This window comes from Bubalus kerabau, chromosome 1 (assembly GCF_029407905.1).
Source record: "Bubalus kerabau isolate K-KA32 ecotype Philippines breed swamp buffalo chromosome 1, PCC_UOA_SB_1v2, whole genome shotgun sequence".
NCBI classification, from domain to species: Eukaryota; Metazoa; Chordata; class Mammalia; order Artiodactyla; family Bovidae; genus Bubalus; species Bubalus kerabau.
Window position 1 is genome coordinate 167,439,580 of NC_073624.1, and position 27,410 is coordinate 167,466,989.

General features: G+C 48.8%; 1 protein-coding gene across 13 annotated transcripts in view; it reads left to right on the forward strand.

Annotated features, from left to right (window-relative positions):
- The window catches only part of MARCHF8 (membrane associated ring-CH-type finger 8), a 107,130-nt gene extending 80,494 nt beyond the window's left edge, over positions 1-26,636 (forward strand). For 12 of the 13 annotated variants that reach the window (XM_055538826.1, XM_055538825.1, XM_055538846.1 and 9 more), the window contains 5 exons: positions 3,126-3,176; positions 17,542-17,624; positions 20,099-20,279; positions 22,232-22,379; positions 23,226-26,636. In XM_055538826.1, the coding sequence (XP_055394801.1) occupies positions 3,126-3,176; positions 17,542-17,624; positions 20,099-20,279; positions 22,232-22,379; positions 23,226-23,530 (768 nt within the window). In that variant the 3' untranslated portion in view covers positions 23,531-26,636. Of the gene's footprint in view, positions 1-3,125; positions 3,177-17,541; positions 17,625-17,845; positions 18,686-20,098; positions 20,280-22,231; positions 22,380-23,225 lie in introns of all 13 variants that reach the window. The other variant, XM_055538913.1, reaches the window with a different exon arrangement.
- The last annotated feature ends 774 nt before the right edge of the window (positions 26,637-27,410 follow it).

Sequence of the window (27,410 nt, forward strand, 5' to 3'; positions counted from 1 at the left end):
TGTCAGGAGTCATGATTCACTTTTCTAAAAAATGAGTCAGATCCCATATGGATTATTCTGGCCCAGGATTTACAATCAAACTTGAATCTTAAAATGTGGCCTGGAGGCCAGCAGCCTGGGAGTCACCTGGGAGCCCATTAGAAACACAGAATCTCAACTGCCCTCAGACCTAACGGTCTGCATTTTAGAAGATCCCTAAGTAATTCAAATGTACCGAGTTTCGGAAGGACTGGTCTGAAAGAGGCAACAGATGAGAAGAGGAACTGTGTTCTGAGGAGTTTTCTTGTTTAATGTAGAGAAAAAGAGCCCATGAAGAGAGGCAGAGCTGCGAGTCAGCTGGGAGGTGTGTGGTGTGGCATCCCGTGCTTCTCTGAGGAGGGAGCAGGCAGAGGCTCTCCTCTGAAGATGGTGGTACCCACCGGGCAGTCACGGAATGTGCCAGAGGCTGTGTGAAGACAGCTTGCCAGGGTTCTCTCGCTCGGGCACTGAGGCTTAGATTCAGCCTGAGCTGCAGCGAAACGCTCTCTCTCTCTCTGTTATTCCTCATTCCTCATTCCAGTTCTTGATACTGGTGTTCGGTAAACTTTCCCTCTTCTCATTGGAAACCTGACGCTCTTTGCCTGTAGGAGGGACGGCGTCGTCAGCGCTGTGCGCTGTGCGCGTGCGCGCGCTCCCTGCGTCAGCCTTCCTCCTCCCTCCTGTGCGCTCCTCCTCGGAACGCTGCTTCCAGGCGCTGCCGTGGCGCTGTCGCCCCTGGCGCAGGCCTCAGAGCTGGCCTGGTTTCTGTCAGTGCCCTGTGCATGACTCGGTTGTTTGTATGTGCCAAATATTGAGGCTTTAAAACATCTGTATCTTCCGGGGCTCTGGGGCCTGTAGAATACTGAATTGTTCTAACAAGGAAAACAGGATAAAGTTTACATCGTTAAGCTTATTTCTCAAGTTCATAGGTAAAGAGCAACTTCTGGATCTCAGTCTTGATTTATAATGTTACCTAGCTTAACAGCTAGGCTCTCCCCACTCAGTACCATTCCCTATGGAATGAGGGATGTTGGAAAGGTCTAGGGCATGAATTACTGCTGCTTGGAACTTCTCTGTAGATCTCCAGACGGTGTTAAACTGGCTATTTCTTGTAAGGTAGCAGGTGATTTGATAGCGGTTATAATTGGTTTTCTGTACAAATATACAAAGCATATGGTATCTTTGTTTTAATTTAGTAGACTAAATTGAAATTTAGTAGTAAACCGCCCGCAGATGAGCCTTTAGGTTGGATTTGCAGCAGTGTCCTGTGTTTGTCCCCAGGGCGTTCTCGACTCATGAGTGAAACTTTGATGTTTGTAGATTCACCTTGCCTGTGGATTCTCATTTTCCAGAGAAATAGATATTGGTGATATATTGCCAACACCTTGAACATTCTTTATAATTTTATTCTTTTCCTTTACAGCTAGCTAAGTGATGAGCTTAAGCCCAAGAAACAGTTCATGAAACTAAACACTTAATAACATTGTCATATTGTATTACTTTTAAGAGATATGAACTTCTGTTTGGACTCAGATTTATAAAGTAAGGGAGAATATAACAAAATTATTCCCCAAATTACACAAACACCTTGCTATAAAGACAAGACAATATTGCCAAAACATGTGCTGAGTGGCAGGCTACTTGGGAGGTCTTGAAACATTTCTTCATAATCACTTTAGTGATACCAAGTGTACAGAAGCAAAGTGTACGAAAGTCAAAGCAATCTGTGACTTGATGGATTGAGGGGAAGGAGAAAATCAGAATTTTCTTGATGGCCAGCTTTCTTGAAGGAGAGCCTTAGTGGAATGGAATCAACTCTTCCTCAAAGGAGGTTTTACATGATCCATCCGCTCCTTTGTACTTCCTTCTGATAAAAGAATTCTGCCTCCGTCTCAGCATTTTGTGGTCTTTGCCGTGGTTATTGCCTGGCATGTGAACTGAATGGAGAATAGATAATCTTAAAAATACACATAAGATCGTCTCTTCCATTTCCAGTAGTTTGCTTTTTTTTTTTTTTTTTTTAACTCATTTTATTTAAAGCAAGCCTAAGTGGATGCAGGAAAGTTACTGTATTATTTTTAAAAATCATATTTACATTTGGAACCTTCTCTCTCTGGTTTTTTTTTTTTTTTTTTTTTTTTTTTTTACAATTTTATAGTGTGGAATATTGCTGTATTCATTTGCTAGGGATATCATAACAAAGTACCATAGACTGGATGGTTAAAAACAACAGGAATTTATTTTCTTATTGTTCTGGAAGTTTTAAGTCCAAGATCAAGGTGTCAACAGGTTAGGTTTTTCTTGTGGACCTCTTTCCTTAATGTGTATATAAATGGCTATCTTCTTCCTGTGTCTTCTGTATTCGTATATCTGTGTCCTAATTTGCTTTTCTTATAGGGACATCAGTCATATTGCTTTAGGGCCCACCCTAATGGCCTCATTTTAGTAGTTTCTTCTTTAAAGACTTCCATCTCCAAATGTAGTCACAGTCTCAGTATTGAGAGTTAGGGCATCAACATAATTGAGATTGAGAGGCATTTAGTGGGGAAGAATTTGATAAAAGGACTGTGCAGCTTGAAGGTAGGGGAGTGTGAGAGGGAGGAGACCAGCAGGACTCCGTTGTCTCTACTCCAGGAGGAGTAGGCTTGAGGGAGTAGGTGTGAGCTGTGCCCCTGCAGGGCACTGGCGCTTTCCAGCCAGCCTTTGTGAGGAGCTTGGGCCTTGTTTTCTTTGTCCCTGTCCTATAGCAGCTCCTCACCACACGGACCGCATCACACACAGCTGGAACACAGTTCACCCCTCTGAACCTCCTCTTGAAGGCTTCTTAAGATATGTCTTGCCCTCGTATTTTTACAGTTAGCTCAAAATTTCTGTCCTTTTCTTATTAATAAGTTCCTTTAGGGAAAAGACTCTTGTTTTATTCATATTTGCCAAATTCTCCAGTGTCTAATAGCTGGCCCTGTACACAATAGTTGGTGCACAGCAAATTCTAATTGAGGGAACAATGTGTTAGTAGAATTGTTAGGTTCAGTTACTTGTTAGCCCATTTTAATCAAAACTTGATGCCTTAGGTAAGGTAAACCTAAACCTATTTGGTTTTCTTGCAGAATGAGAAGACTTTGGGACATTCCATGAGTCATTCAAGCAACATTTCTAAGGTAGGGTGCCACTGAAATATGTTATTTTTACAGCTTGGGGTTTTTATATTCTTTTCTTTCATATTTATACCTGGTGTGTGTTTTATACTCTTTTCAAGACATAAAGATCTCAATACATGGCTTTAATCTGCTCTGGAACCGGGTTATATGTGAGGTATATAACAGTTATATTTTTCTAGGGAGGCAGTTCTGAGCATGTGTTTGAGGGGAGTGAGTAATAGGAGAAAACCCTATTTCTTCCAGTAGAAATCATTTACTTTCAGGTAAAAATTCTCAGCTATCAGAGAATCTGTCGCCTCGATTAGGAATGCATTTGAGAGACAGTAACAACAGTTCTACTGACTTAAATAATCTTGGATTTACGTGGTTCTGATGACAAGATGTCTGGAGGTGGATGCTTCGTGGCTGGTGTGTTGTTTCTCACAGATGTTGCCGGGGACCCAAGCTCTTTCTGCGTCCTGTGTGCCATCTTCCTTGGCACACTGTCATCCTCTTGTCTGACACCTGATGGTCTTGCGTTGGGAGCTGGACCTTAGCTGACACTCGAGCTGTGCAGTCTGTCAGCTGAGAGTGACCCTTTTCAGCCAGAAGGCAACAGCTTTCCCAGAAGCTCCACTCAGTTGCCTGACTTCTGCTTAGATCTCACTGCTGAGAACTGGATCACAAGACCACTGCCAGCTGGAATGTGGCCAGGAAAAGGAGGGCAGAGAGGGTGAAGCAGCCAGCCAACCCGATCACCTGTGGGATAGTCAGTTGGGTCGTCTGTCAGGAGTACATCAGACGCTTGGGGTGACCCCAGAGCCTGCAGGCAGCGTCTCCCATGCCAGTGAGCTCGCTCATGCGCCCTGCTCCTCTCTCAGCCCAGACACAGGCTCCGACCCACCCCTTGTTCGTGCAGGTATGTCTGGGAAGGTTCCTGGCAAAGGTGGACCTTCTCCCCAAATCTGTGTCAGGTCTGGACAGTATGGCAAAACCTGGCCTACTGCCTCAGGCCTTTAATTTCTTTAAAATAGTCACATTATATGCTACATGTTTTTTATTCAGATCACTCTGTATTATACTTTGGAATTAAAAGTAGAATGTAGAAAATCCTTTAAGACATTAATCGGTCTGTTCTTAGGCATACTTGTGATCTAACCATGACATTCTGCCACTGAATTTTGCATGAAAAGAAAATCCATAGTGCTTAGTGTGCCTGAACAGTATTTACAGAGTGCTTCTTGGTTCATTGCTGACCTCTGTGTGTGTGTGTGTGTGAAGTCGCTCAATCATGTCTGACTCTTGGTGACTCCATGGACTGTAGCCCGCCAGGTTTCTCTGTCTGTGAGATTTTCCAGGCAAGAATACCAGAGTGGGTAGCAATTTCATTCTCCAGGGGATCTTCCTGATCCAGGGATCAAACTCGCATCTCATTACGTCTCCGGTATTGGCAAGCAGGTTGTTTACCGCTGCGCCACCTAGGAAGCCTTCCCCCAGATCAGTGGGGGTGGCTTTAGCCCCCTCATATAAATACCTTTCAGTGAATACTGTCAGCTGTCCCAGCCTCCTTTTCTTCCCTTTGCTGTTCCTTCAGCCAGGAATGCAGGAGCTGTAGAACTGTGCAATGGTGCATCGTTAGTGTCAGAATAAAATGGCCAGTGTTGACCTCTGACTTTTTGAAGGAGCTGTCCAAAATGTTTCTCTAGACACAACTCTGCAACAGTGTCTAGAGGAACATTTTATGGGCTTGGCACAGACCTGGGGTGTGGGCCTTCTGAGGTACTTGGTGAGGGTTTTAGGGTAAGGTGAACAAAGGTTTACCAGCCATGTGACTTTGAGTAAGGACACTCCTCTGAACTTTAATTTTTTGAGGAGTAAAATTAGGATAATAATGTGACCTTCAGGCTTGTCGTGAGTCTTAGCGATAATGTTTGCCAGAAGCTGTGTGGCGGCTTCCTCAATGTTGTGAGTCAATAAATAAAGTGACTCTTGCTAAACTTGGTTCAGCCCTGGAGACCTTCAATTGATTGGATCAGGAGAGTCTTATTATTATTTCACTGCTGATTGAAGAATTGCAGGCAGGCTTTGTTTTATTGCATTTCACTTTATTACACTTTTGAAGGTTTGTGGCAACCTTGCTTCGAGGCAGTCAGTCAGCACCATTTTCCAACAGCATCTGCCCACTTGTCTCTGCGTCACAGTTTGGTAATTCTCCAAATATTTCAAGCTTTTTGTTATTATTATTGTATTTGTTATGGTGATCTGTGATTGGTGGTCTTTGATGTTACTACTGTGACTTGCTGAATCAAGCTCAGGTGGTGGTTAGCATTTTTTAACAATAATGTATTTTTTAATTGAGGTATAGCTTCCCTGATAGTCCAGTTGGTAAAGAATCCACCTGCAATGCAGGAGACCCCGGTTCAGTTCCTGAGTCTGGAAGATCTGGAGAAGGGATAGGCTACCCACTCCAGTATTCTTGGGCTTCCCTTGTGGCTCAGATGGTAAAGAATCTGCCTGTAATGTGGGAGACCTGGGTTCCATTCCTGGGTTGGAAAGATCTCCTGGAGAAGGGAAAGGCTACCCACTGCAGTGTACCGGCCTGGAGAATGCCATGGACTGTACAGTCTATGGGGTTGCAAAGAGTCAGACACCACTGAGCGACTTTAACTTTGTTTTTTAGTTATAGTGTTACTTCAGAGTTAATGAAGAACTGTGAAAGCCCAAAGCTTTTTTTCCATAGTGCAGAAAGGAGATTTGGGCTTCTTGCATTTCAACAGCAGGAATTCCTGCACACTTCACTGGGATCAAAAGAAAACTTCAGGAGTGGGGAGTCTTGTTTGTGCACACAGCTAACTTCGCAGTGATCTCAGCACGAAATTTTGTTGCAAAAGCTTCCTTAAGTATGTTGCTGCTGCTGCTAAGTTACTTCAGTCGTGTCCGACTCTGTGCGACCCCATAGACGGCAGTCCACCAGGCTCCCCCATCCCTGGGGTTCTCCAGGCAAGAACACTGGAGTGAGTTGCCATTTCCTTCTCCAATGCATGAAAGTGAAAAGTGAAAGTGAAGTTGCTCAGTCGTGTCCGACTCTTAGGGACCCCATGGACTGCAGCCCACCAGGCTCCTCCGTCCATGGGATTTTGCAGGCACGAGCACTGGAGTGGGGTGCCGTCGCCTTCTCTGTAAGCGTGTTAGGGATGAGCAGGATGAACGGGGCTGGAGAGCAGAGGGCGGGGCTGCTGTGGCACTGGCTCCTGAGAAGCAGCGCCGTCTTGTTCTGTTTATAAAACAAGCCTGTTATTTGGGGCTACTTTTAGGCCAAGACGTGTAAAACTCTTGTCTTCAGTGTGGCAGATATACTTAAGCAGATGCTTCCTACCCTTGAACTAGAGGACACAAGGGGAGGTCAGTCTACGGACAGGTTATGCTACCCGAGGTTTTGTTTTTGTCAAGAGACGCTTCCTGCCGACTCGGCCTGTGCCCGGGTTTCAGGCTGGTCTGTGCTCATGTCACTCAATCACGTGCAGTCTGCGTTGCGCTCCGTTTAAAAAGCTTACAAAATGTTCTTCGTTACGTCGCCTAAACGCGTACTCTGTCAACCACCGCTGGTGCTGACTCTGCCCTTTGTGGTCTAGAGCTCTCACAGGCAGTGGGGTTTGGGAGGCTTTGTGTTGGAGAGAAGGGAGGGCGTGAGGTGGGTCTCTGCTGTCGGAGTGATGGGCAGCCTCTGACTGGTGGCCATCACTCCTGGGTTACTTGGAGCGTGAGCTGGTGGGGGCATGCACCCAGGTACTGATGTGGCCTTCCAGGGGACTCGGGTGGTCACAGAGGTTGCTCCTGGAAGGCCTGCCATGTAAGGGTGAGGTGACCTGACTCCCTGTCCAGGGGTATTGTACCGTTACTGCCCCCACCTGCAAGCTGTCTCATCACCTGGCATAAAGTCCCCTCAACTGTCAGGTGTACAAGGAGGCCCAGTGCAGTGTTTAGGAGTATTACATGAGTTCAGATTTTGTCTGCACATAACTCTGTGCCAGACATTACGCTTTGAATGCTGAGCTAAACAGAGGAGAGAGGAACAAGCAGATGTCCATAAAATACCTTTAGGCAGAATCATGAATGGGAAAGAAAAGGGGCTAAGGTACAAAATTATGAGGCACCAGAGTTGGAAGGGCTGCTCAGGGAAGGCCTGGCTGAGGAGGGGATGCTTACAACAGGACTTAAAGGGTTGAAAGGAGCTGGCCAGGATGGGGTTAAACTGTAGTAGAAAACTGGTTTGTCACCTTCTTGGGAAATCCAGTGCTTTAGGTAGAGATAAAAGGAAGGTATTTGCAGCCTTAGTCAGTAGGAGTGATGGCTCTCCTGGACATCCAGTTGCAGGCGCCTGTAAACCCTGGGGCCGTGTTGGCTGGGGCTGTTCCGGTGAGGACCACTGTTGGGGGGGCCTCCCGGTGGTGCTAGTGGTAAAGAACCCACCTGTCAGTGCAGGAGACAGAAGTGGGTTCGATCCCTGGGTCAGAAAGATCCCCTGGAGGAGGGCATGGCAACCCACTCCAGTATTCTTGCCTGGAGAATCCCATGGACAGAGGAAACTGGCAGGCTGCTGTCCGTTGGGTCACACAGAGTCAGACAAGACTGAAGCAACTTGGCATATTGTTGTTTAATCGCTAAGTCGTGACTGACTCTTTGTGACCCCATAGACTGTAGCCCGCCAGTCTCCTCTGTCCACGGGATTTCCCAGCCACGAATACTGGAGTGGGTTGCCATTGCCTTCTCCAGGGGATCTTCCAGACCCAGGGATTGGACGTGCGTCTTCTGCAAGGGCAGGCAGATTCTTTACCACTGAGCCACCAGAGAAGCCCTGAGGACCACTGTACTTTGACCAGAAATCCTTTAGAGGAAGATTAGGATTCCCTCGGGAGGCTTGAATTCACTCTATCCAAATGAAATTTTTTAAGATACAGGCACCAGCTTAGGCCGGGTTCACTGTGGGCGCTGTGCTTCCTCGAGCCTCTGCTGACACCTCTCTGGGAGAGTTATCTGCAGGACAGCGCAGCGCCCAGACACGGCATTAGCTTACCCCGAGGGGAGCACTCTCATTCAACTCTGGGAACTGGATTTGGTCCAGGTGACACAATTTCTTGAACAAGTTCACGATGAGCAGTGCTTCCCACAGGGAGATGGCAGTGGCAAGCTGGGCGTTGCTCACGAAGCCTGGAGCACGTGTGCCTCCTCCTCCCTGCGGCCAGGTGAGGTGACTGAGCTCCAGCAGTTTCCGAAGGCTCGTACCCAGCGGAATATTTTAGAGCTCTGCATAATTTTATTCAAGTATCTCAAGAATCATGTGCCTGCCTCTGGTTAATCACATATTCCTGGGGAGAGGTCAGATTGGACATATGTAATGAACACTTAAAATTATAGCTGTTCTCTTGTTTGGCAAGCAGAGCTTGCCTAGAGCTCTTGAATGTTTTCCTATTAGTGTTGCCATTAGCTAGGAATGAGGAGGAGCAGAATGTCACACGTCAGATGTAAACACAGCCTTAGGGTGGCGACTCGCTGGCCACACACCTTGATTTGATCGTCACGATCAAGTTCTCCTTCTGTTTCTGAATACACAGTTAACCAGTGATAGACAGTTTACTCAGACCTGTGGGTTAAGTATAAGGCAGATGTGCCTTTCTCAATTTATACTGAAGAAAGCAGCTATCTCAAAGACAATGAACTTATTTCATTCAATAGAAACAAGGAGAATGAATTGGCAGGGTTAATGGCGTCAAGAGGTGACAGCCTGCTTAATGTGTATCATGAATACCATGTAGCCTCACTTTGGGTCCTGATGATGCTCCATGGTCAATATCTTGCTATTTGGCTCTCCTTTTGCACAAATTGACTGACTGTATTTTCTTCTTCTTCCTCCTGATTTGTTACAGTTGAGTTTTTGGTTATAGCTTTAGACCAGCAGCTTTCAGTTTTGTTCTGGACCCCCTGGCAGAATAAGGGACCAGGCTAAAACTGGTTTCATAATAATATGAAGACATGATTTGCTTGTGTTACTCTCGCTGTCTCACAAGTGTACAGTGGAGTTTCCAGAGTCTGAGTGGCATGCAAGATGGTATCTTCTGTCTGTCACTAACAGCATATGAGCTGGTAGTCTTGTGTCTAGGAGTTTCTAATCTTTGGTTGATGTAACCTACATAAACACACGCTCTTTGGGGCCCTCATTGGTTTTTCTTTCTTTCAGTGTGTAAAGTGACCCTGAGACCAACTAGTTCGAGAACCTCTGTTTTAGACATATTAATAGAGATGCAGTTGCTCCAGAGTGTCCTTGTTTTATTCATTCAACAAGTGTTCATTGAACACCTCCTGTGTGCAAGGCGCCATGCAGGACTTAACAGCAGCGACTTATGAACCAACGTGTTGTTCTGTAACATCTTCCTATAAACCTTGACGGTGCCAGGGAAGAAGTGAACAGGGTGCACAGATAGTGAATAATAGGGGTGGAAAGCCTTTTTTGGGGAGGAAGCCGAGGAAGGGCCAGTCATGCTGGGTGGGGTGTGAGAGCACCCCAGGAAGAGGCAGGGGTGGGTGAGATGCTAGGTGGAGGCCGGTGCCGAGTCACAGAGCAGAGAGGGAGGTGGGGCTGGGATGTTGAGGCAGCAGTGGGGTTTCAGGCAGGTCTCTGAATATTCTTTTAGATTTTGGGTCAGGGAGGGCATGTGCTTAAAGGGATTACTGATTTCATTTGTTACCTAACATGTTGGCTTTAGAGGAAGAGCCTTAGTATTAAGTTTGAGTTCATCTTGTCTCCGAGTTCCTCTCAGTTGCAATTCCCAGGGCAAAGGTTTACCTGCCAGGTGAGTAGCCTGAGCAGAAACTTTTCATCCCCTGTGAGTGGACGGTGGTAGCCTGTTGGAACGGGGCAGTTCATCGCAGAAACACCTGAAAGTTCACTCTGCAGACCAGCGAGCAGCAGCTAGGAGTATAGCTGGAAGCCTTCTCCTCAGTGGGGGCTTTCCAAGAATGGTGTGTCACATTTCTGGATCTCTGATTTTATAAGACCCTCGTAGCAGCCCTATGGATTGTTGGCCTGATTTTTAAATGATTAAATTCCTGTGCCGAGTGGTGTGCCCTTGGGAGGTGGTGTGCTTAGCCAGGTGGCCCCAGAACACACACAGACTGAGGACTTTGGAGTCAAAAGCCACTGCTTTTGCTACCACCTCAGAATTTTCTCCAAGAATTTTTGGAAATAAAAATGTATTTCAGTTATATTTGAAAAGTTAAATATTTAAAAGAAGTCTGTAGTAGTAAAGGGTCCTTTTGAGTAGTAAATGACTCAGAAACCCAGCCCTTCTACCATGGTATTTCTGGTGAATTCAGTTCAGTTCAGTTGCTCCATCGTGTCCAACTCTTTGCGATTCCATGGACTACAGCATGCCACGCTTCCCTGTCCATCACCAACTCCTGGAGCTTACTCAAACTCATGTCCTTTGAGTCGGTGATGCCATGCATCCATCTCATCCTCTGTTGTCCCCTTTTCCTCCCGCATGTAATCTTTACCACTATCAGGGTCTTTTCAAATGAGTCAGTTCTTCGCATCAGGTGGCCAAAGTATTGGAGTTTCAGCTTCAGCATCAGTCCTTCCAATGAATATTCAGGACTGATTTCCTTTAGGATGGACTGGTTGGATCTTGCGGTCCAAGGGACTCTCAAGAGTTTTCTTCAGCACCACAGTTCAAGAGCATCAATTCTTTGGTGCTCAGTTTTCTTTATAGTCCAACGTTCACATCCATACATGACTCCTGGAAAAACCACAGCTTTGACTAGATGGAGCTTTGTTGGCAAAGTAATGTCTCTGCTTTTTAATATGTTGTCTAGGTTGGTCATAGCTTTTCTTCCAAGGAGCAAGCATCTTTTAATTTCATGGCTGCAGTCACCATTTGCAGTGATTTTGGAGCCCCCAAAAATGAAGTCCGTCACTGTTTCCACTGTTTCCATTGTTTCCCCATCTATTTGCCATGAAGTGATGGGACTGGATGCCATCGTCTTAGTTTTCTGAATGTTGAGTTTTAAGCCAACATTTTCACTCTCCTCTTTTGCTTTCATCAAGAGGCTCTTTAGTTGTTCTTCGCTTTCTGCCATAAGGGTGGTGCCATCTGCATATCTGAGGTTATTGATATTTCTCCCGGCAATCTTGATTCCAGCTTGTGCTTCTTCCAGCCCAGCGTTTCTCATGATGTACTCTGCATATAAATTAAATAAGCAGGGTGACAATATACAGCCTTGATGTACTCCTTTTCCTATTTAGAACCAGTCTGTTGTTCCATGTCCAGTTCTAACTGTTGCTTCTTGACCTGCATACAGATTTCTCAGGAGGCAGGCCAGGTGGTCTGGTATTCCCATTTCTTTAAGATCTTTCCAGTTTGTTGTGATGCACACAGTCAAAGGCTTGGGCATAGTCAATAAAGCAGAAATAGATGTTTTTCTGAAACTCTCTTGCTTTTTTTATGATCCAACGAATGTTGGCAATTTGATCTCTAATGACTTGGGGGTCTTTACATGGTTACAATTGGAGCTTCTGGGAATGTGAATCCATCTTTGCTCAGAAACTATTGCTTTCAATATAATTTATTGAAAACAAGTTATATTTGCAAGTTTCCTAACAGTAGCTTAAAGACCTGCTTTGTGAGATGGGCCGTGGCAGAGCCCCTTCAGCTGGTGCTCTCCCTCTAGCAGCGCTGTGACATAGGCCCCTCATTATGCTGGGGATATATTGTTATTCACGTAATTCCAACCCTCTCTAAAAGGCCACCAAAGAAAAGAATTCAGTGTTTGTGCTACTCACCAGACAATACTGAGAGTCATTTGTAATGGAAATCATTTTAGAATTCAGTACACTCTCCTCCATGAATTCTATATTGTACATATTCTATATTGACTTTTTTAATGGTCAGTTTTAATTAATTGCTATTGAGAAAGCTCATTCTTGGCACAGCCCTTGGTCAGGAGCCAACATGTATTTATCAGCAGCCGCAGAACTGGCCTGTCCTTTTACTGTAGATCATCTTGGAAGTTGAATACAACTGGGTGTTTATTTTTAGAAATCAAGAATCTCTCAGAATGAAGCATTTCTTTTCACGGAGAAACTTCTGCGCTGAGCAGAAAGTTCGCTGAAAGGCTTCCTCAGTTTGTACGTTGCAGTGTCTAAACACCAAGTGAGATGCTATTTGGTTTTATTATTTGAAGTCAGACCTGCTGAGTGGCAGTAAGGACCCGATCTCTATCTCCTGCTTTGAGGGCAGGAGGGCAGAAGCATTTAGTAACTTCCTGAGCAGAAAGTAAAGGTAAGGTGGTCTGGTAAGCAGAATTTCTGAAGTGCCACCCCCCACCCCGCCCCAAGATGTCGCACTCTGATGCCCGAAGCTTGTCAGTGTGATGAGAAATATTGCTGACAAGATCATTGTCAAGGAATCATGTGAGCTCTTAAAGGCAGAGAGCTTTCCCTGCCTGGGGGCAGAGACTGGAAGCAAGAGTGGGCTTGAAGATGGGGAAGGATGGATGGGGAATGCAGGCAGCCCCTGGCTGACAGCCAGGAAGTAAATGGGTCCTCAGTCCTAAAGCTGCTGGGAACTGCCTTCTGCCAGCGGCCTGAATGGACGTGGGAGTGCGTTCTTCCCCAGAGCCTCCGCAGAGAAGGGAGGCCCTGAGCAGAGGGTCGCATCGCGCTGTGGGTCAGATGACATATTTGTGGTTTTGAGCCACTAAGTTTGTGGTAATTTGTTAACAGGATAATAACAATCTGATACAGGTGGCAAATGCCATCTTTGTAGAGGAAAAACCTCTCTCTTGGTAGCTGTCAGAACTCTTCACTTCCAAAATCTCTATGCTGACAATGTAACGTGCTTTCTTAATTTAGCCATATTCTTCTACAGGAGGAAATACACATGGCTCTCACAACACTCATTTTGCGCTCGGGTTTTGTTTTTGGTGGAAGCACAGGAGTGCGGCGGCCTGCGCTACTGCTACTGACGTTCGTGTCCAAGCCCAAGTCACGGCTCGCCAGCCCTCTGCCCCCAGACAGTTTTGTACAAACCTTTTCTTGCATATGTGTAAAGATGAATTCTTAAAAGAAGAGTTGCTGGGACACAGTGCACATGCATTTGTAATTCTGAGTGAAATTGCCAAATTGCCATCTTAGGTGGGAGGTTTACCAGGTTGCTTTCACACCAGCAATGTGTGAGAGTGATTGTTAGCTCATACTTTTGCCAACGTGGGTATTTGATTTTTTAAAAAACTCTTGTTAATGACGAAGGCATTTCTCATTTGAGCTTTAATTTTTATTTCTCGTTGTGAGAAAGGCTAAGCATCTTCTTATGTTGTAAGAGCTGTCTGTATTTCCTTTCCCATTTTTTTGATTAAGTCATTGCTTGATATGCTGTAATTTGAGATCCGTTGTAAACACATGCCCTCTGTATCTCCTTCTATAGTCCTTCCTCAAGTTCCTCCTGGCTTAAAAAGCAGACAGGCCCAACCAGACCATTTCCTGTGGCCCTACACCTGGTGATGAAAATCAGGTGGGCAGATTCACTTTTAGGAGAGCACAAAATGTATTAAAAATAGCTTTGCTGGTAAACGCAGAAGGGCCCAGTGGAGTTCTGCAATAGAGAAGGAGGAGGAAGTGGCCGAGAGGGAGGTTGGAAAGTAGTGTAGTAAAAGGAGCAAGGGAAGGAAGTGAAGCAAAAAGCCGGTGGGGAAGGTTAGGGTGAGGGAAGGCGCAGCTGGTGTCCCTCAGGAAGGAAGTCCTCTCCAGTGCCACGTTGCTGAGTTCCTTCCAGGGACCGAGGACGCTACGTGGCGAGTCTGTTTCGACAGGCCCCCCAGTGGTGCTTTGTCCTCTTAGAGGGAAGCAGAGGTGGAGGGGCATGCCACCTTCTACCAGGGACATGTGGAAAGTTTTCTGTTGGCTGTAAGTGCTTGGCAGCCTTGATAAAATCATTTGGAACAGTGAGTTGATAGAAAAGCCACCATTAAGTGACTTGAGAACAGCAAAACAAACTTGTCATTGCTGAGAAATAAGAGCAACCGGGATTCATGCCTAGACAGAATCCAGAGGTTTGTTTGGGCATAATTGATTACAACATCTGAAAAAAAGGGGATTTTTATGAAAATTTTTTTGCAGTGAGATTGCTTTACATTCTTTTTCGTGACTGGAATGTCTCTTGTTTGAGAACCAACCAAGAACTTCAGGAACAGAGGGCTTCAGTTTTCTCAATACATTTGAATGTTCTCGTTATGAACATTCACACCTCTTGTCAGTAACTGCAGAGTCGTGTGTGGTTTGATCCTCCCTCGAGGAGGGGAAAGTATGTTCCCCGTGTTCTGTGGGCACAGTCTCCTTCTCCCTTAAGCCAGCACTGCCCCACAACCTCCCACATGTTACCCCACTCGCTGTTGCTGTCCGGAGGGGCTAGGGAGCTCTTGGCTGAGCGTCTGAGAGGGGACTGCAGCTGCTTGACTTACCTAGACCCCCCTGGTTGGACCCTGGAACTGTGTTTGAAGCTGTCTTCCTCATTTCATTGTCGCCATTAAATCCTTCTGGGTAGGTCGATAGATTTTACTCAGCCTGGTACCAGCAACAAGTTGAGCCCTTGAAAGATGCTGTCGCTGTGCTCGGGGATCATTCTGCAGGAGGCCTGGTCCTGACCTTCACCACGTGCTCTTCTCTAGCTGGTAATGCAAGGAATGGGCTGTGATGGCCCTGTGAGTCTTGCTCATTTTCTTGCTCTTGAGAAGGATAAGGCATTTGTTGGTTTGTATGTATGTAAATTAATAGTTTCCCAAAGCCTCCTGATCTCATAAGAATGGAGAGTTTGCCTCTGCTAGTGGGAGGCTTGTTGAGGCTTGGATGTTGCCTGCTGAGAGCGTCTTGTGCTGTCCTTTGTGGGATCAGAGGATGGAGTGAGCGTGGGGCACAGATAGAGGCAGACGGAGCCGGGTGGCAGGGCCGCTGCGAGTGCAGACACGACTGTGGGAGTCCCCGTGGCACGCCTGAGACAGGAGGCCCACGGGAAGGGTGGCGGACGTCAGGGGCGTGGCAGTCTGGCCTCCTCAGTGCAGGCTTTCGCTCCGCCCTGAGGCTCTTCCCTCCTGCTGCTAAGCCGTGCCCCCTTCGGGGCCTGGGACGGTGTGCCTTGTTCCCCTGGATGCCCCTTTCTCGTGTGAATTACTCGAGGTTCAGAATAGCAGTAAGAGAGCATCTGTCTTGATTTCAGCTTCCCATCTGACCCCTGCCTCCTCTCAAGGACACTGACCCTGGGAGCATCGCGTTCTGCGGATAAGACCCAACTCTCCTTTCACAGGGTCTGCCTTCTCTGCAGAATCAGACCGTATGTGTGTTTCCTGAGGCTCCGGGCCTCAGCATGCAACAGGGAAGGTGATAACAAGACGTTGCCTTGTGTCTGGATGAGCACGCCCTTGGCCGATCCTCACGTGGCGAGGGCGCTTCCTTCTCTGCCTTAGTCCGAGCGACTCAGCTTGACCCAGCAACCTCGAGGAAGCAGATCTGAGGGCCCAGGGAGGTGTGTGAGGGCACAGGGCGTGAACCGACCTTCCTGTCCTCCCTTCCCCCCAGGTCTGCTTGGGGAGGCTCATTCTCTACACCGTGACCGGGTTTTGGCCCCGCCTACAGATCCTGAACAAAACTGGTCACCCTCACAGGTTAAAGAAGGGAACGAGAAGTTCCAGGAGGCTGTCCATCTCAGAGTAGGGTTGGGACTGAATATCAGAGACCCAGCCGATTGTAGGAGCTAGGGACGTTAGTGTGGCCCTCCTTGGCCCGCCTCCCTGTGATGTAACAGTAAATGCTCCCTGTTCCCATGTCGGGAGAATAGAGGAGCCCGTGACAGCTGTCTGGGAGGAGGGCACAGGAGAAAGTGGGGTGTGGGCAGTGCGTAGCTCATGCAACGGGAATGTAGTATCAAAGTGTTGAGAGCCCCCCCCCCCTTGTTTTAGAAAGAATCATAACCAAGAAGTGAAAGATCATTTGGGGGAATGTCATATTTCTGGCTCCAAATAAACGTTAGATTCTTAAGAACTTTGACCAGAAATGCTTTTAGAAAATAAATGTGGATTCTTTGGTGACTCAGAAGATGTGATTGTTGAGTAATGCTACGTAATTTTGGCATATACACGTGGCATGATAACGTGTAACTTCACGGATCAAGTCAAACCCAAGGTTGACTTGGGTTTACAATGATGTTTCATCTCCATGTTGAGGAACAGGAGTCACTATGCAATGAACACCTCAGGCAGAGTGCCGGTTCTCTCTGGTTCTGTCCAGGCTGATGCACATACTAGGCAGGGGGGTTGGTGTTGCAAGTCAGGGGTTCCTTAGCTGCAGTGCTGGGATGAGAGCATGCCCTGGGGGCGACACTTCGCAAGAGTGGGGCTTTCCAGAATCAAGGGACAGGGCCTGGGGCGGGTGGGGAGGACATGCTGGCTTGGTGTCAGACTGGTAACAGACTCAGTGGTAACAGACTCAGTGCTGTCTCTGCGTGGCCCCTGAGGTTGCACGGAGCAGCTGCTCCCTCAGAATAGCTGTCCTGAGGAGGGAAGAGCGCACTTGCCGCTGCGGGGGCCGAGGAAGCTCAGGACTCAGTCTTGATGAGGCCTCGCAGGTGCCCCGTAGGGGCTTGAGTGGATGTTGGGGGACGCCCAGAACAGTCGTCCTGCAGCCACAGCTCAGCTGTACTCCCTGTTCGTATTACTCTCCTCTGCTTTTCTTTCCACCGTGGTATTTCCTCACCCTCCCGGATCTTTTCTCTAAGTTTGGCAGTTCAGGGAGTCTCCCCTTTGTGTAAGGAGCGCTGGCAGGGGTTTGGGGGTTCATGGACCCACTGCCAAGTGGTGAGGGCTGTTGTGTCCTGCCAACCTCCACAAGGATGGCCCCAGACACGGGGGTAGAGAGTACCGGCCGGGGAAGTAAGGCCGCAGGGCCCAAGGATGGCCGCAGACACGGGGGTAGAGAGTGCCGGCTGGGGAGTAAGGCCACAGGGAAGGCGCCTCGCGGTCCTTTTGTGTTTGCAGGTACCTGTGGGCTCGGTTTCTCGGCTTATGTACGAGCTAATTTCAGTTTAGGTGCTTAGAAGATGAATGCCCATTGAATCCATACAAGGTGGATGCTGCTGCTCCACGCTCTCAGGTATTCTTGTCTACAGTTTTACCTTCATCTGAGAAAAGAAGAATGCTGCTTGTTCTGTTCTTGCCTTGGCTCGTAGGGACCTGATACGAGCACGGCTCACTGGGCCGTGGGCAGCAGCAGGCCCAGTGCCATTCAGGAGGTGGTGTTCGTGGCCCCCTGGCTCTTCCTAACACTGACCAGAGCTATGTGTTGCAGGCTGCGGGCTCCTCGGTGGCGTCGGCTCCAGTGTCCTCCTTCCCTCGCGCTTCTGTCACGCCCTCCAGTCAGGACATCTGCAGGTAACACTCTGCACGCTACCGTGGCTCGTTGCATCCTGGGGACGCGCGTTAATGTCTGCAGATTCTTGAGTCTCCCTATGCCTCTGCTCAAACAGTCAGCCTGGTTTGATGTGCTCTGTGCTCACCAGGTTACCATGCGAGTCTCATTTCTTCACTCTGGCGTCTGCTGTCTTTAATACCGTTTTACTTTCTGTGCTTTTACCCCCGTTCTCTGCATCCAGCGCGGTGTTTTCTGAGTGTTGTCGCCACAGTCCCGTGCCGTCTGCTGTTGTCTTGAAAGCTCCTCCCTGCCAGAGTCCTCTGACCCGAGGGCTCACTGTGACAGCTGTCTGTCGAGACACAGTGCAGGCGTCAAAGAGGAATTCCTGTGGTTCAGAGTGGGTCCAGGCCTTGAAGCCTACTAAGAATACCAGAGCCAGAAGAACGCTCAAGTTCTCAAAATCCCTAAACGATGTGGGTGAGAACGCCCAGGATGCCTTGGAAAGTTTTGACTATGTGGAGAGAACCTGCTCTGAAGGGAAATTGGTACTCCCTCAGGACCCATGTCTCAGAACCAACAGGTTCCACCAGAGAGAAAGAAGAATACTGAATCGCAAAGCCCTGGGCAGTTCCAAACATTCTTGTGTTTCATCCCTTTCTGCCAATCGTTCAGCAGCCTCAGAGGCAGGAGCCAGCAAGGGGGGCACACATGTCCTGCTTCTGGACGAGAAGGCGGATGGCGAGGCCCTGTCCCGAAGCCGGAGGCTGCTGCGGTACCTGCTCTCACTCTCGCGCGGCTCGAGCAGCAGCAGCCTGCACCGTTTCCATGAGCTGGAGAGCCGCGCCAGCAGCCCACAGCCTGCCAAGTCCTCCAGCAGGCTGGCTGGGAGCGCCGGCTTCTGCTCCGATGAGATGGGTGATGACGACGTCTTTGAGGACAGCACGTCTGCAAAGCTGAGGAGCAGGCTGCTGCGGGCGCCCCTCTGCTCCGCGGAGAAGGACAGTGACCTGGACTGTCCTTCCCCCACCTCTGAAAAGGGCCCCCGCCTCTCCCCTGTGTCCACAGCAGGGGATGCCTGCAGGTTGGTTTGCCGAGAACCAGCATCCTGGCCACCTCTGCTCCCCGTAGCTCCACGGCCTCATCTTGCTTTAATATGTGAAGTTTCCAGAGAATGTATAGGCAGTTGTACACAGTTACAGATTAATAGTTTTTCTCCAGAAGAATAGATTATTGATTCATTTGAAAATCCAATTTCTATGACATGGGTCCCCAAGATAGTCTCATAGATGGTAAAAGATGAAGAAGCTACACATATTAAAGGCCAAGCTGACTCTTCTCAACCAAAAAAAGTAGCGTTTGCATAAAGAAAGTGGAAGAAGGAATAGTACCTCCAGTCTTCCAGCTTGATGGTCTAGATGTTAAGTGTTGGCTTCCCCTCTGGGCCTCGTTTGGCCCCCTGCTCCACCTGCAGCACCACGTGCGGGGGAAGGGCTGTCCTCCAGCAGCTGCTTCCTTCCTTCTCTTTAACTTGGATGCAGCCACCTCTGCCCAGGTCCTCACCCACTTCCCAACTTTATCTTCCCGGGTGTAGCATCCTTGTCAGGCCACCAGAAGCTTTCAGAATTCCCTTTTGTTGCCACTCTTAGCCTTCTTCTCCATTCTAACCTTTCCACAGCGTCCCCTCCTCAGGATCAGCTATCATTTCTTTCAACAGCTGGGTCAGATGCCGCCCTCATAGACACAAACAGCTGAGAGCCTGGGCTGGGCCAGAGCCCAGCTCCTTTTAGGCCAGGTATCCCTACCTGCTCTCCAGCTACTGGAAAAGGCCCTTCTGTTTCTCAAAAGTCTGTTCAGTTTCTTGAGGTTAGTGCCTACATCCTGCTGCATGCACCCTTAGAAATAATGATTTAAATTTCTCACTCATTGCTGAGTGGTCCTGAAAAAGAAATGAAATGGAAGTATCTTATAATGGTTTTTCAGGTCCAGGAGAAGCTCTGTGGTTCCTCTGTTTACTTGCTGATAGAGGATGGGAATATGTAGTGTGGTGTGTGAAGGTGAGGTCAGTGATTATAGCTAACAAGCAATGTTCATCATTCCAAGTTCCTGGTATTTTTGAAAGGTAGAGTGCTGGTTTTGTTTTACACAGGAAGTTTACCTCTGATTATTTTAACGTCATAAGTTCTGGAAGATGCTTCCACATTGCCTATTAGTGAAATTCTAAAGTCTTACCGAAAATGACTGCTTTGTCATTTCTTATATCATTTTTTCCTCTCTGATGCCAAATGCCATCCAGACTTTCCCTGTTGGTGCGGTAAGCTAGAAAGTTGTAGTTTGCAGTAGCTGTTTTCTTTTGTGTTTGTATGTTTTGTGCTTATAGTCATTTTGTGATGTTTATTTCTGAACATTTTCCTTGGGCGGACTGACCTTCCCCTGAAGCGTCGTCTTCCCTGTTGTGTGGCCCTGCTTGTAAGGACCGACTTTGCTTCCGCCGCAGGATCTGTCACTGTGAAGGGGATGACGAGAGCCCTCTGATCACGCCCTGCCGCTGCACAGGGAGCCTCCACTTCGTGCATCAGACCTGCCTGCAGCAGTGGATCAAGAGCTCTGACACGCGCTGCTGCGAGCTGTGCAAGTACGAGTTCATCATGGAGACCAAGCTGAAGCCGCTGAGAAAAGTGCGTGCAGGCCGCCCTCGGCAGTGGCTCAGTCTCGCAGAGATGAGCCCCTGGAGTCAGCACTTGGGACTGGGTGGGCCACGGCTGACTTGGGTCCACTTCTTTCGGAAGTGGAGGCCAGTGTGTACATTCGTGTTACTGGTGCTGATTTCCAAGTCCTTCCTCGCAGGAAAAGGCTCTTTCTGACTGTTCAGTCATGTTTTCTTTTTCCTTGAATCTAAGACTGCTTGCTCGTCTGTATCAGTCGTTTGGCCCTGGCCCACACACCGTTTTGTGAAGTCTTGGTCAGCATTAGACTTCACGTGTTTTAACTATCCAGGCCTTGCCTCTAGTTAGGACCACATTGCGGAGATTAGTGCCTCTCCTGTGCGAAGCACAGCCTAATGTAGTAAATGTATTTTTATACACTTGTGACAAATATTTGCTAGATAGGAGCGGGGGGCAGATGGGAGAGTAGGGACCATGGGCATTACATGAAGCACAACTCTCGTCAGGCCTCGTGTCCTTGCTTTTGCTGAGAGGAGCCTCGTCCGGCACTCCCCTCCTGTGTAAAGACTGGCTGCTATATGTGTCTTTGTGCCCAGCATATGGAGAGGTTTTGTTTGGAAGAATAAAAGGCTTGTTCTTATCTCAGAACTTTACTACATAAATTGCAGGGAGAATCACATAACCAGGTAGTAGCACTTAATGTGCCAATACAACGCTAACTTCCAGGGAAAGCGCGGGTCAGATATTCAGGAAGGAAGTGTTCGTTGTGGACTGAAGTGCTGGGGAAGCAGAGTGGGGCAGCACCATAGAATGTTTGGTGTTGAAGCAGTTCTTGAAAGATCACTCGGACTTAGAGGGAAAGTGAAGGAGTCTAGAGGGGTCGCATTGTCTCCAGAGGAAAGCATCTACCTAAAGGTGGGCGAGCATTTCAGAGGAGGACGAAGGCTGAAACTGAGTATATCTTAGAAACTCAGGGGAGTGTTTTAGGAGGGAAACCAAGTGAAGATACCCTATCACACCGCAGCAGAAAGCAGTCTAGATGTTAGAGAAGGCAGGCCCAAGCTACTTTAAAAACAATGCTCTTCCCCACAAAAGCTTTATCATTTATCAGGTACCTTACTCCATCCTGATCCCTCGATCGAGTCTTAGGGCACTGTGGCCAATACAGGTGGTCCCCAAGGCTCTGCTTTCAGCTTGTCCTGCATAGAACCATCTGGAAAGGCTGTGGCTGGGGCCAGCAGGGCATGTGCAGCGCTCACACTCGTTCTTTTCTCTACCTTTATGTGCTTTCTGCTGATTCGGAAACCAGTAAATGAAAATCTGGCTATTTGGAGTAAATCAATGAGCTCCTAGAGGAGATGGGACTGGGACAGACTGCTTGTACCAGGAACTCTTAGCATCGATTTCACGGTGTTGCTGCCAGAGTAGCAGAGGACCAAAGAGTGAGCGCCTGCCGCCATCACCTTCACTCCATAGTGCCTGCCCATCTGCTAGCGTGCTGTGGTGCCATCCGCCCCCTTCTTCCCCTCACTCACGCCAGTCAGCAGCTCACGGAAACAAAAGCGTGCCACCTGGGTCTTGGCCCAACATGCTGTTTTCATCTGGACCAAAACCATAAAATCTTTTTATCAAGCCAGTGAATGCCTGCTTGCAGGAATAAGCAGCCAGGGGGACCGGATTGCTGGTGGTGATTCATAGATCATCTCGATCCCGGCTTCTCTTCATTGCATAGAAAGTTGGCTGTCGACAGAATACCAGAGCCTGGTATCTGGTTGAAGCCACGTGGTTTAAAGGGAATGACTCAGTGTCTGGGGAAATTCATCTAGCTTGGGTGAGGGGTAGCGGGGAGGGAAGCCAGTCTCACCATCAACAAAGCTCTCACCCCGGCGTAGCCCCGAGGCCGGGAGCCTGCGCCCCTTAGCCCCTGGGAGCCTGCGCCTCACGGCTGTCTGCTGTCTTTCCAGTGGGAGAGGCTGCAGATGACATCCAGCGAGCGCAGGAAGATCATGTGCTCCGTGACCTTCCACGTCATCGCCATCACCTGTGTGGTCTGGTCCTTGTACGTGCTCATCGACCGCACTGCCGAGGAGATCAGGCAGGGGCAGGCAACAGGTACGTGGTCAGAACGAAAGGTGTGCCCAGCCAGGGTATCCTGAATGGCACAGTGGATCTTAGGATGGGGGTATTACTCCAGGTTGATTTCCAAGTCTGACCTTCAATGTCTGGGCTTCTGGAGGGAGGTATCCATTATGACGTGCCATACATCCTTTTTGGATGTTTCTTGTGCTGTGCTGGTACTTTGTATAACCCAGTCAGGGGATTTCCCTGGCAATCCAGTAGTTAAGACTTTGCCTTCCAGTGCAGGGGGCACAGGTTTGATCCCTGGTCAGGGAGCTAAGATCCCGCATGCCTTGCGGCCAGGAAGCAAAACATAAAGTAGAAACAGTATTGTAACAAATGCAATAAAAAGTCTTTAGAAGTGGTTCATACTAAAAAAAAATCTTTAAAACAAACAAACAAACAAACAAACAACCCAGTCAGGAGAGATGGAATCATGGAGAGAATTCCACGAATGCCCCTGGAAGCACAGGATGGAAGGGCCTGGACGAACTCGTCCATGCCTCCTCCACAAAACTGCATTTGATGAGTTAAGAATCTGCGGCTAGGACAGGTTCAGAAACTGTGTTTCATTTACTTCATATCTTAAATAAGATCTGAAAGTGAAAGTGAAGTTGCTCAGTCGTGTCTGACTGTTTGTGATCCTGTGGACTGCAGCCTACCAGGCTCCTCTGCCCATGGGATTTTCCAGGCAATAGTACTGGAGTGGATTGCCATTTCCTTCTCCAGGGTATCTTCCCAAACCAGGGATTGAACCCGGGTCTCCCACATTGTAGACAGACACTTTACCGTCTGAGCCACCAGGGTGCTGATAGGCTAATCGGGTTTTTTTCCTTCCAGGAATCCTAGAGTGGCCCTTTTGGACTAAGTTGGTGGTTGTGGCCATTGGTTTTACTGGTGGACTTCTGTTCATGTACGTTCAGTGCAAAGTGTACGTGCAGCTATGGAGGAGACTCAAGGCTTATAACAGAGTGATCTATGTCCAAAACTGTCCAGAAACAAGCAAAAGGAGTATTTTTGAAAAACCTGCACTACCAGAGCCCAACTTTGAAAATAAAGATGGACGTGGAGTCTGTCATTCCGATACAAACTCTTCTTGTTGCACAGAGCCTGAAGACACTGGAGCAGAGATCATTCACGTCTGATGGCACGGAGGCTGTAGCCCCTGGACAGCTGAGGACAGCTGAGGGAAGCTGTTTACTGCCATTGTACACATTTTCTTACGGCCTTTAATAGCATAGACTGGGCAGGTGACTATTTTTAATGGCTTCTCTTTTTTCTAAACCCTCCTTAGTGACTCTCCTGGAAAACCCTCATGTCAGCTGTGCCCGGCTGGGTTCTGCTTCTGCCAGCGAGTCTACAGGAAGGGAGGGTGGACGAGCCTGTGGCCCCATGATGGGGTGCTGGCTGGGTTCTGGCTCGTAGCCTTGAGCAGGATGAGAGAGCAAGATGCCAGAGCTGAGGGGGGAATGGGAACAGGCGGCACCTGGCCCTGCCGCACCTCTTCTGGTCGGCAGGCCCCACCTCCCGCCCACTAGCTGAACTGTTGGGGGGGACCAGCCCTGCGGAGAGGCTTCTCCACCACTAAACAGGGCCTGGGGAGGCTGCCACTGCTTCAGTTCCCGAGCAGACGGGCCGTGGTGCTCTGTGCGTGGTGGTGAGTGATTCACTAAGCAGAGCAAAGCACTTTACAAAAAGAGAATCTTTATTTTGTGATACGTGTGTCACGCGGGATTGACATTTGAAAGGACGTCTCATTTAGACACCTTCCTTTCGTGACCCTGATTGTCTCCTTCACACTGTAATAGATCTGAAGCCCTTTTTGCCTTATATATGCTAAGAAATGTGATTCCACTCTGTGTCCATAAAAGGGACTCGTAAAGCAGAACAAACAGGTCGGAGGCATTTTTCGTAACATTTTGTGGGATGAATGGATGGTAAATGGCAGTTTGAGTGTAATCTTGTGGTTTTAAGCCTGTTTTATGACACGTCTTCCTGTCACAGGGCTGCCCTAAACGTTTCTTTTTTTGTCAGTCCTGAAGAAGAAGGGTTCATGAGATCTAAATGAAAGGAAGTTGAGGTATCAGAACAAAACGGAATATTTAAAAACTATTCCTTTACAGACAGAGCTCTCCGGTTTGTGCTGACTTCACACTGAAGAAGCAGGCATGTGTCGCCCAGCTGGGGCGCGTGCTGAAGGCGCTTTCAGGGGCCCGTGCTCCTGGCGCCTTCCGTGGGCCGCTGCCCGGGGCAGAGAGGCAGATGGGCTGCCTCTGGCTGAGGGCCAGGACTGAGCAGAGACTGCCACGGCCCACCGCGTCCCGCTCCCAGCCACAGCCCTACCCATTTGCCGCCTTAACTGGGCTGAACCCCTGGCCCTGCTCTCAGTTCATTCTGTTGTCAGGGATTATCTCCTGTACCATTTTTTCATAAAACCAAAATCACTACCATCAAATGGCCTTTGTACCTTTAAAAAGGTCTGCTTAAAATTCTGTTTTTAAAGACCAGTTTCATCATACCAGACAAAAGAGAGTCAACTCCAGAAAAACAGCCCAGGGAGTTCTGCAGTATGAGATGAGTGTGCCCAGGCACTTACTCTGTGGGCAGCTCTCTGGATGTCTTGGGTGGAGGCCCCGGGTCCTGCGCTCCATCCTCTGAGCCTCAGGTGTTTCATCCAACCTGTCAAGAGTAAGGAGCAAACAGAAGACGATTCCTCTGCATTTCAGCGTGGAATGGTTTGTTTTGAAAGCCTCAGGGGAGGGCTTTGCCCTGCCATGGCTCCTCTGGCCTGGCAGGTGCTGTCCAGCCATAGCCCACCCTGGAAATAGGTCCACTCGCCCTCTCCGTCTCCCAGGCCACATCCAGCGTGTGCCCGTGCTTACTGTGCCCCAAAGTGCAATTACCTACGCCCCTCCCAGCCTGGGGACGCCAAATAGCTACAGGCTGTCTGCTCAGGAGAGCCACATCCCAGGTCTGCCTTGCCGGTGCCCTTTAGGAACTGCCCGGGCAAGGGCCCTTGTCCCTCTTGATGGCAGGTGAGTCTTCAGGGAATACTGGATTTCTGAGTGGGCACCATTCCCCTTCCCCCAGTGGAGCTCCCTGTGCTGTCCCTGAGAAGCACGGAGACTTCTGATAGAGAGGAGAGTGTGCTCAGGTGGGGATGGCCCCAGGACAGCCCAGCCAGTGTGGCTGGTGCCCCCCCCGTGGCAGAGGTGGCTTCATAACCAGCGCCCTTACGTTGCTCCGTGGCCCACCCAGGCGCTCACGGGAAGCGCGCTCACACCATCCCGTCACCTCCAGCCGAGCTCCTGAAGGCCTCTGCCTGTGGATGGTCTGCCCATGTCCTCCTTGTCTTTCCTGGGTTGGCACACACACAGCTTACCCATGGCCGTTTTCTGTCCTCGCAGGGTCTGTTGACCGCCTCTGACCCCCAACTAACCCCCGCCCCCGCCCGCAGGCCCGACCGTGAGGCGCGAGGCCGGTGAAGGCGCTCTGCTGCCACCTGGTGCGGGCTGCGGACCTGCCGGGCGTTGCTTTGAAGAGTTAATTATTCCCCATTTCCTCACCGTTTCGCACCTGACTGAACAAATCATAGAAACGTGGGGAAAGCTTGCAGGTCTCAGGGCCCGGAGGGCTGGAATCTGAAGGCCAGGCGAGGGGGAGAGGGAAGCAGCCTGGGGTGTCGCCAGCCAACCATCTCTGACTCGGCCTCTGCTTCCCCTCAAACTGTAGTTCCACTGAAGCACTTTTGTGGCTGAGTTTAAAATTTTACTGAAAATTATAAAAGATCGCTTCATCCTCCAGACCTGTACGGTCTCTTGCCTTTTTTTTTTTTTTTGCTTCGGTCCACTCTTTTCAATCTTATGGGTCCAGTTTCAAAACCTGCAGCTGTGCCCTAACCTGGCTACAGACATACAGGCCCCGGGCAGCTGGGCGGGTCCGAAAGCCTCGTGTAGAGCTGCCCCCCTGACCGGTGGTCGGCCCTGGAGCCGGAGGAGGCTGGGGCACACAGGATAAATGTCCACGATGGCGTGGATTTCGCCTGACGCAAACACACTTCTGAGATACTTTCTCTCTTGCATCTGATCTGAAGTTTGCAGCTTCTGTCTCTAGCCCAAGGAAAGACTGAAACATAGGGAAACAAAAGCGTCTGTCTTTGTTTTGAAAGTAATGAAATTGTGCAACTCATCACCTATTCAGATGCAATGTTTATAGGATGTTGATTGTTAATAAAGACCAAATTTACACTGGCGTGTGTGGTGTAGTTTCTAACAGGCACTTCACACTTGAAGTTTTCCTCAACTTAGAAACTTTCTAGTTATCTAAATGTCTAGTTTTGTATCATTTTGTGTATGTTCACTGTTTCTCAGTATTACTGCTTGAATAATTCTCTGTATGGGTGGGGGGGGGTGTGTTTGTACTATACACGGAGTGTCTAATTGCAGCAATAAAGCATTTCTTTAAAAAGGAGCTTTGCCACGCAAGTGTTTTCCTGCCAGGAAGCTGGGAATATTGGCAGGCACTCCAGTGGTCTGATGCCCTTTCCGGGTTCCTCTGGCTTCTGTATCAGAGAAGGTCATGCAGCCTCGGTCTGTCCCTGTAAGGGAGGCTGGATCCCCCAGATGCTGGCAGTCAGTGGAGAGGAGTAGGTTCTGGAGAGTGTGTGATCATGGGAGCGAAAGCTGAAGTCATTCTCACAAATGTGCGTGTTCCAAATATCCGGACTCTACTTGGACTCACCGCACTGAGGAGAGCCAGACTCAGGTTCAGGGTGTGTATGGCACCATGAGCATTGAAGTGGTCCATGGCTTAACTAGCCTCCTTTTGTTAAATCACTGACGGATGCAGTGCAGCAGAGTGAGGAAGTGCGGCAGGGCGGGCAGCATTGCTGGCGATAGCTGAGCCTAGCTGCGCTTCCTGGCTCCTGGCGAAAGGCTGTCGCTGAACCACAAAAGACGCCAGGAGAAGAATTCAATCCAGGGCCAGAGACGGGGCTTCATCGCTCAGAGATTTTGTGTTTGTTAA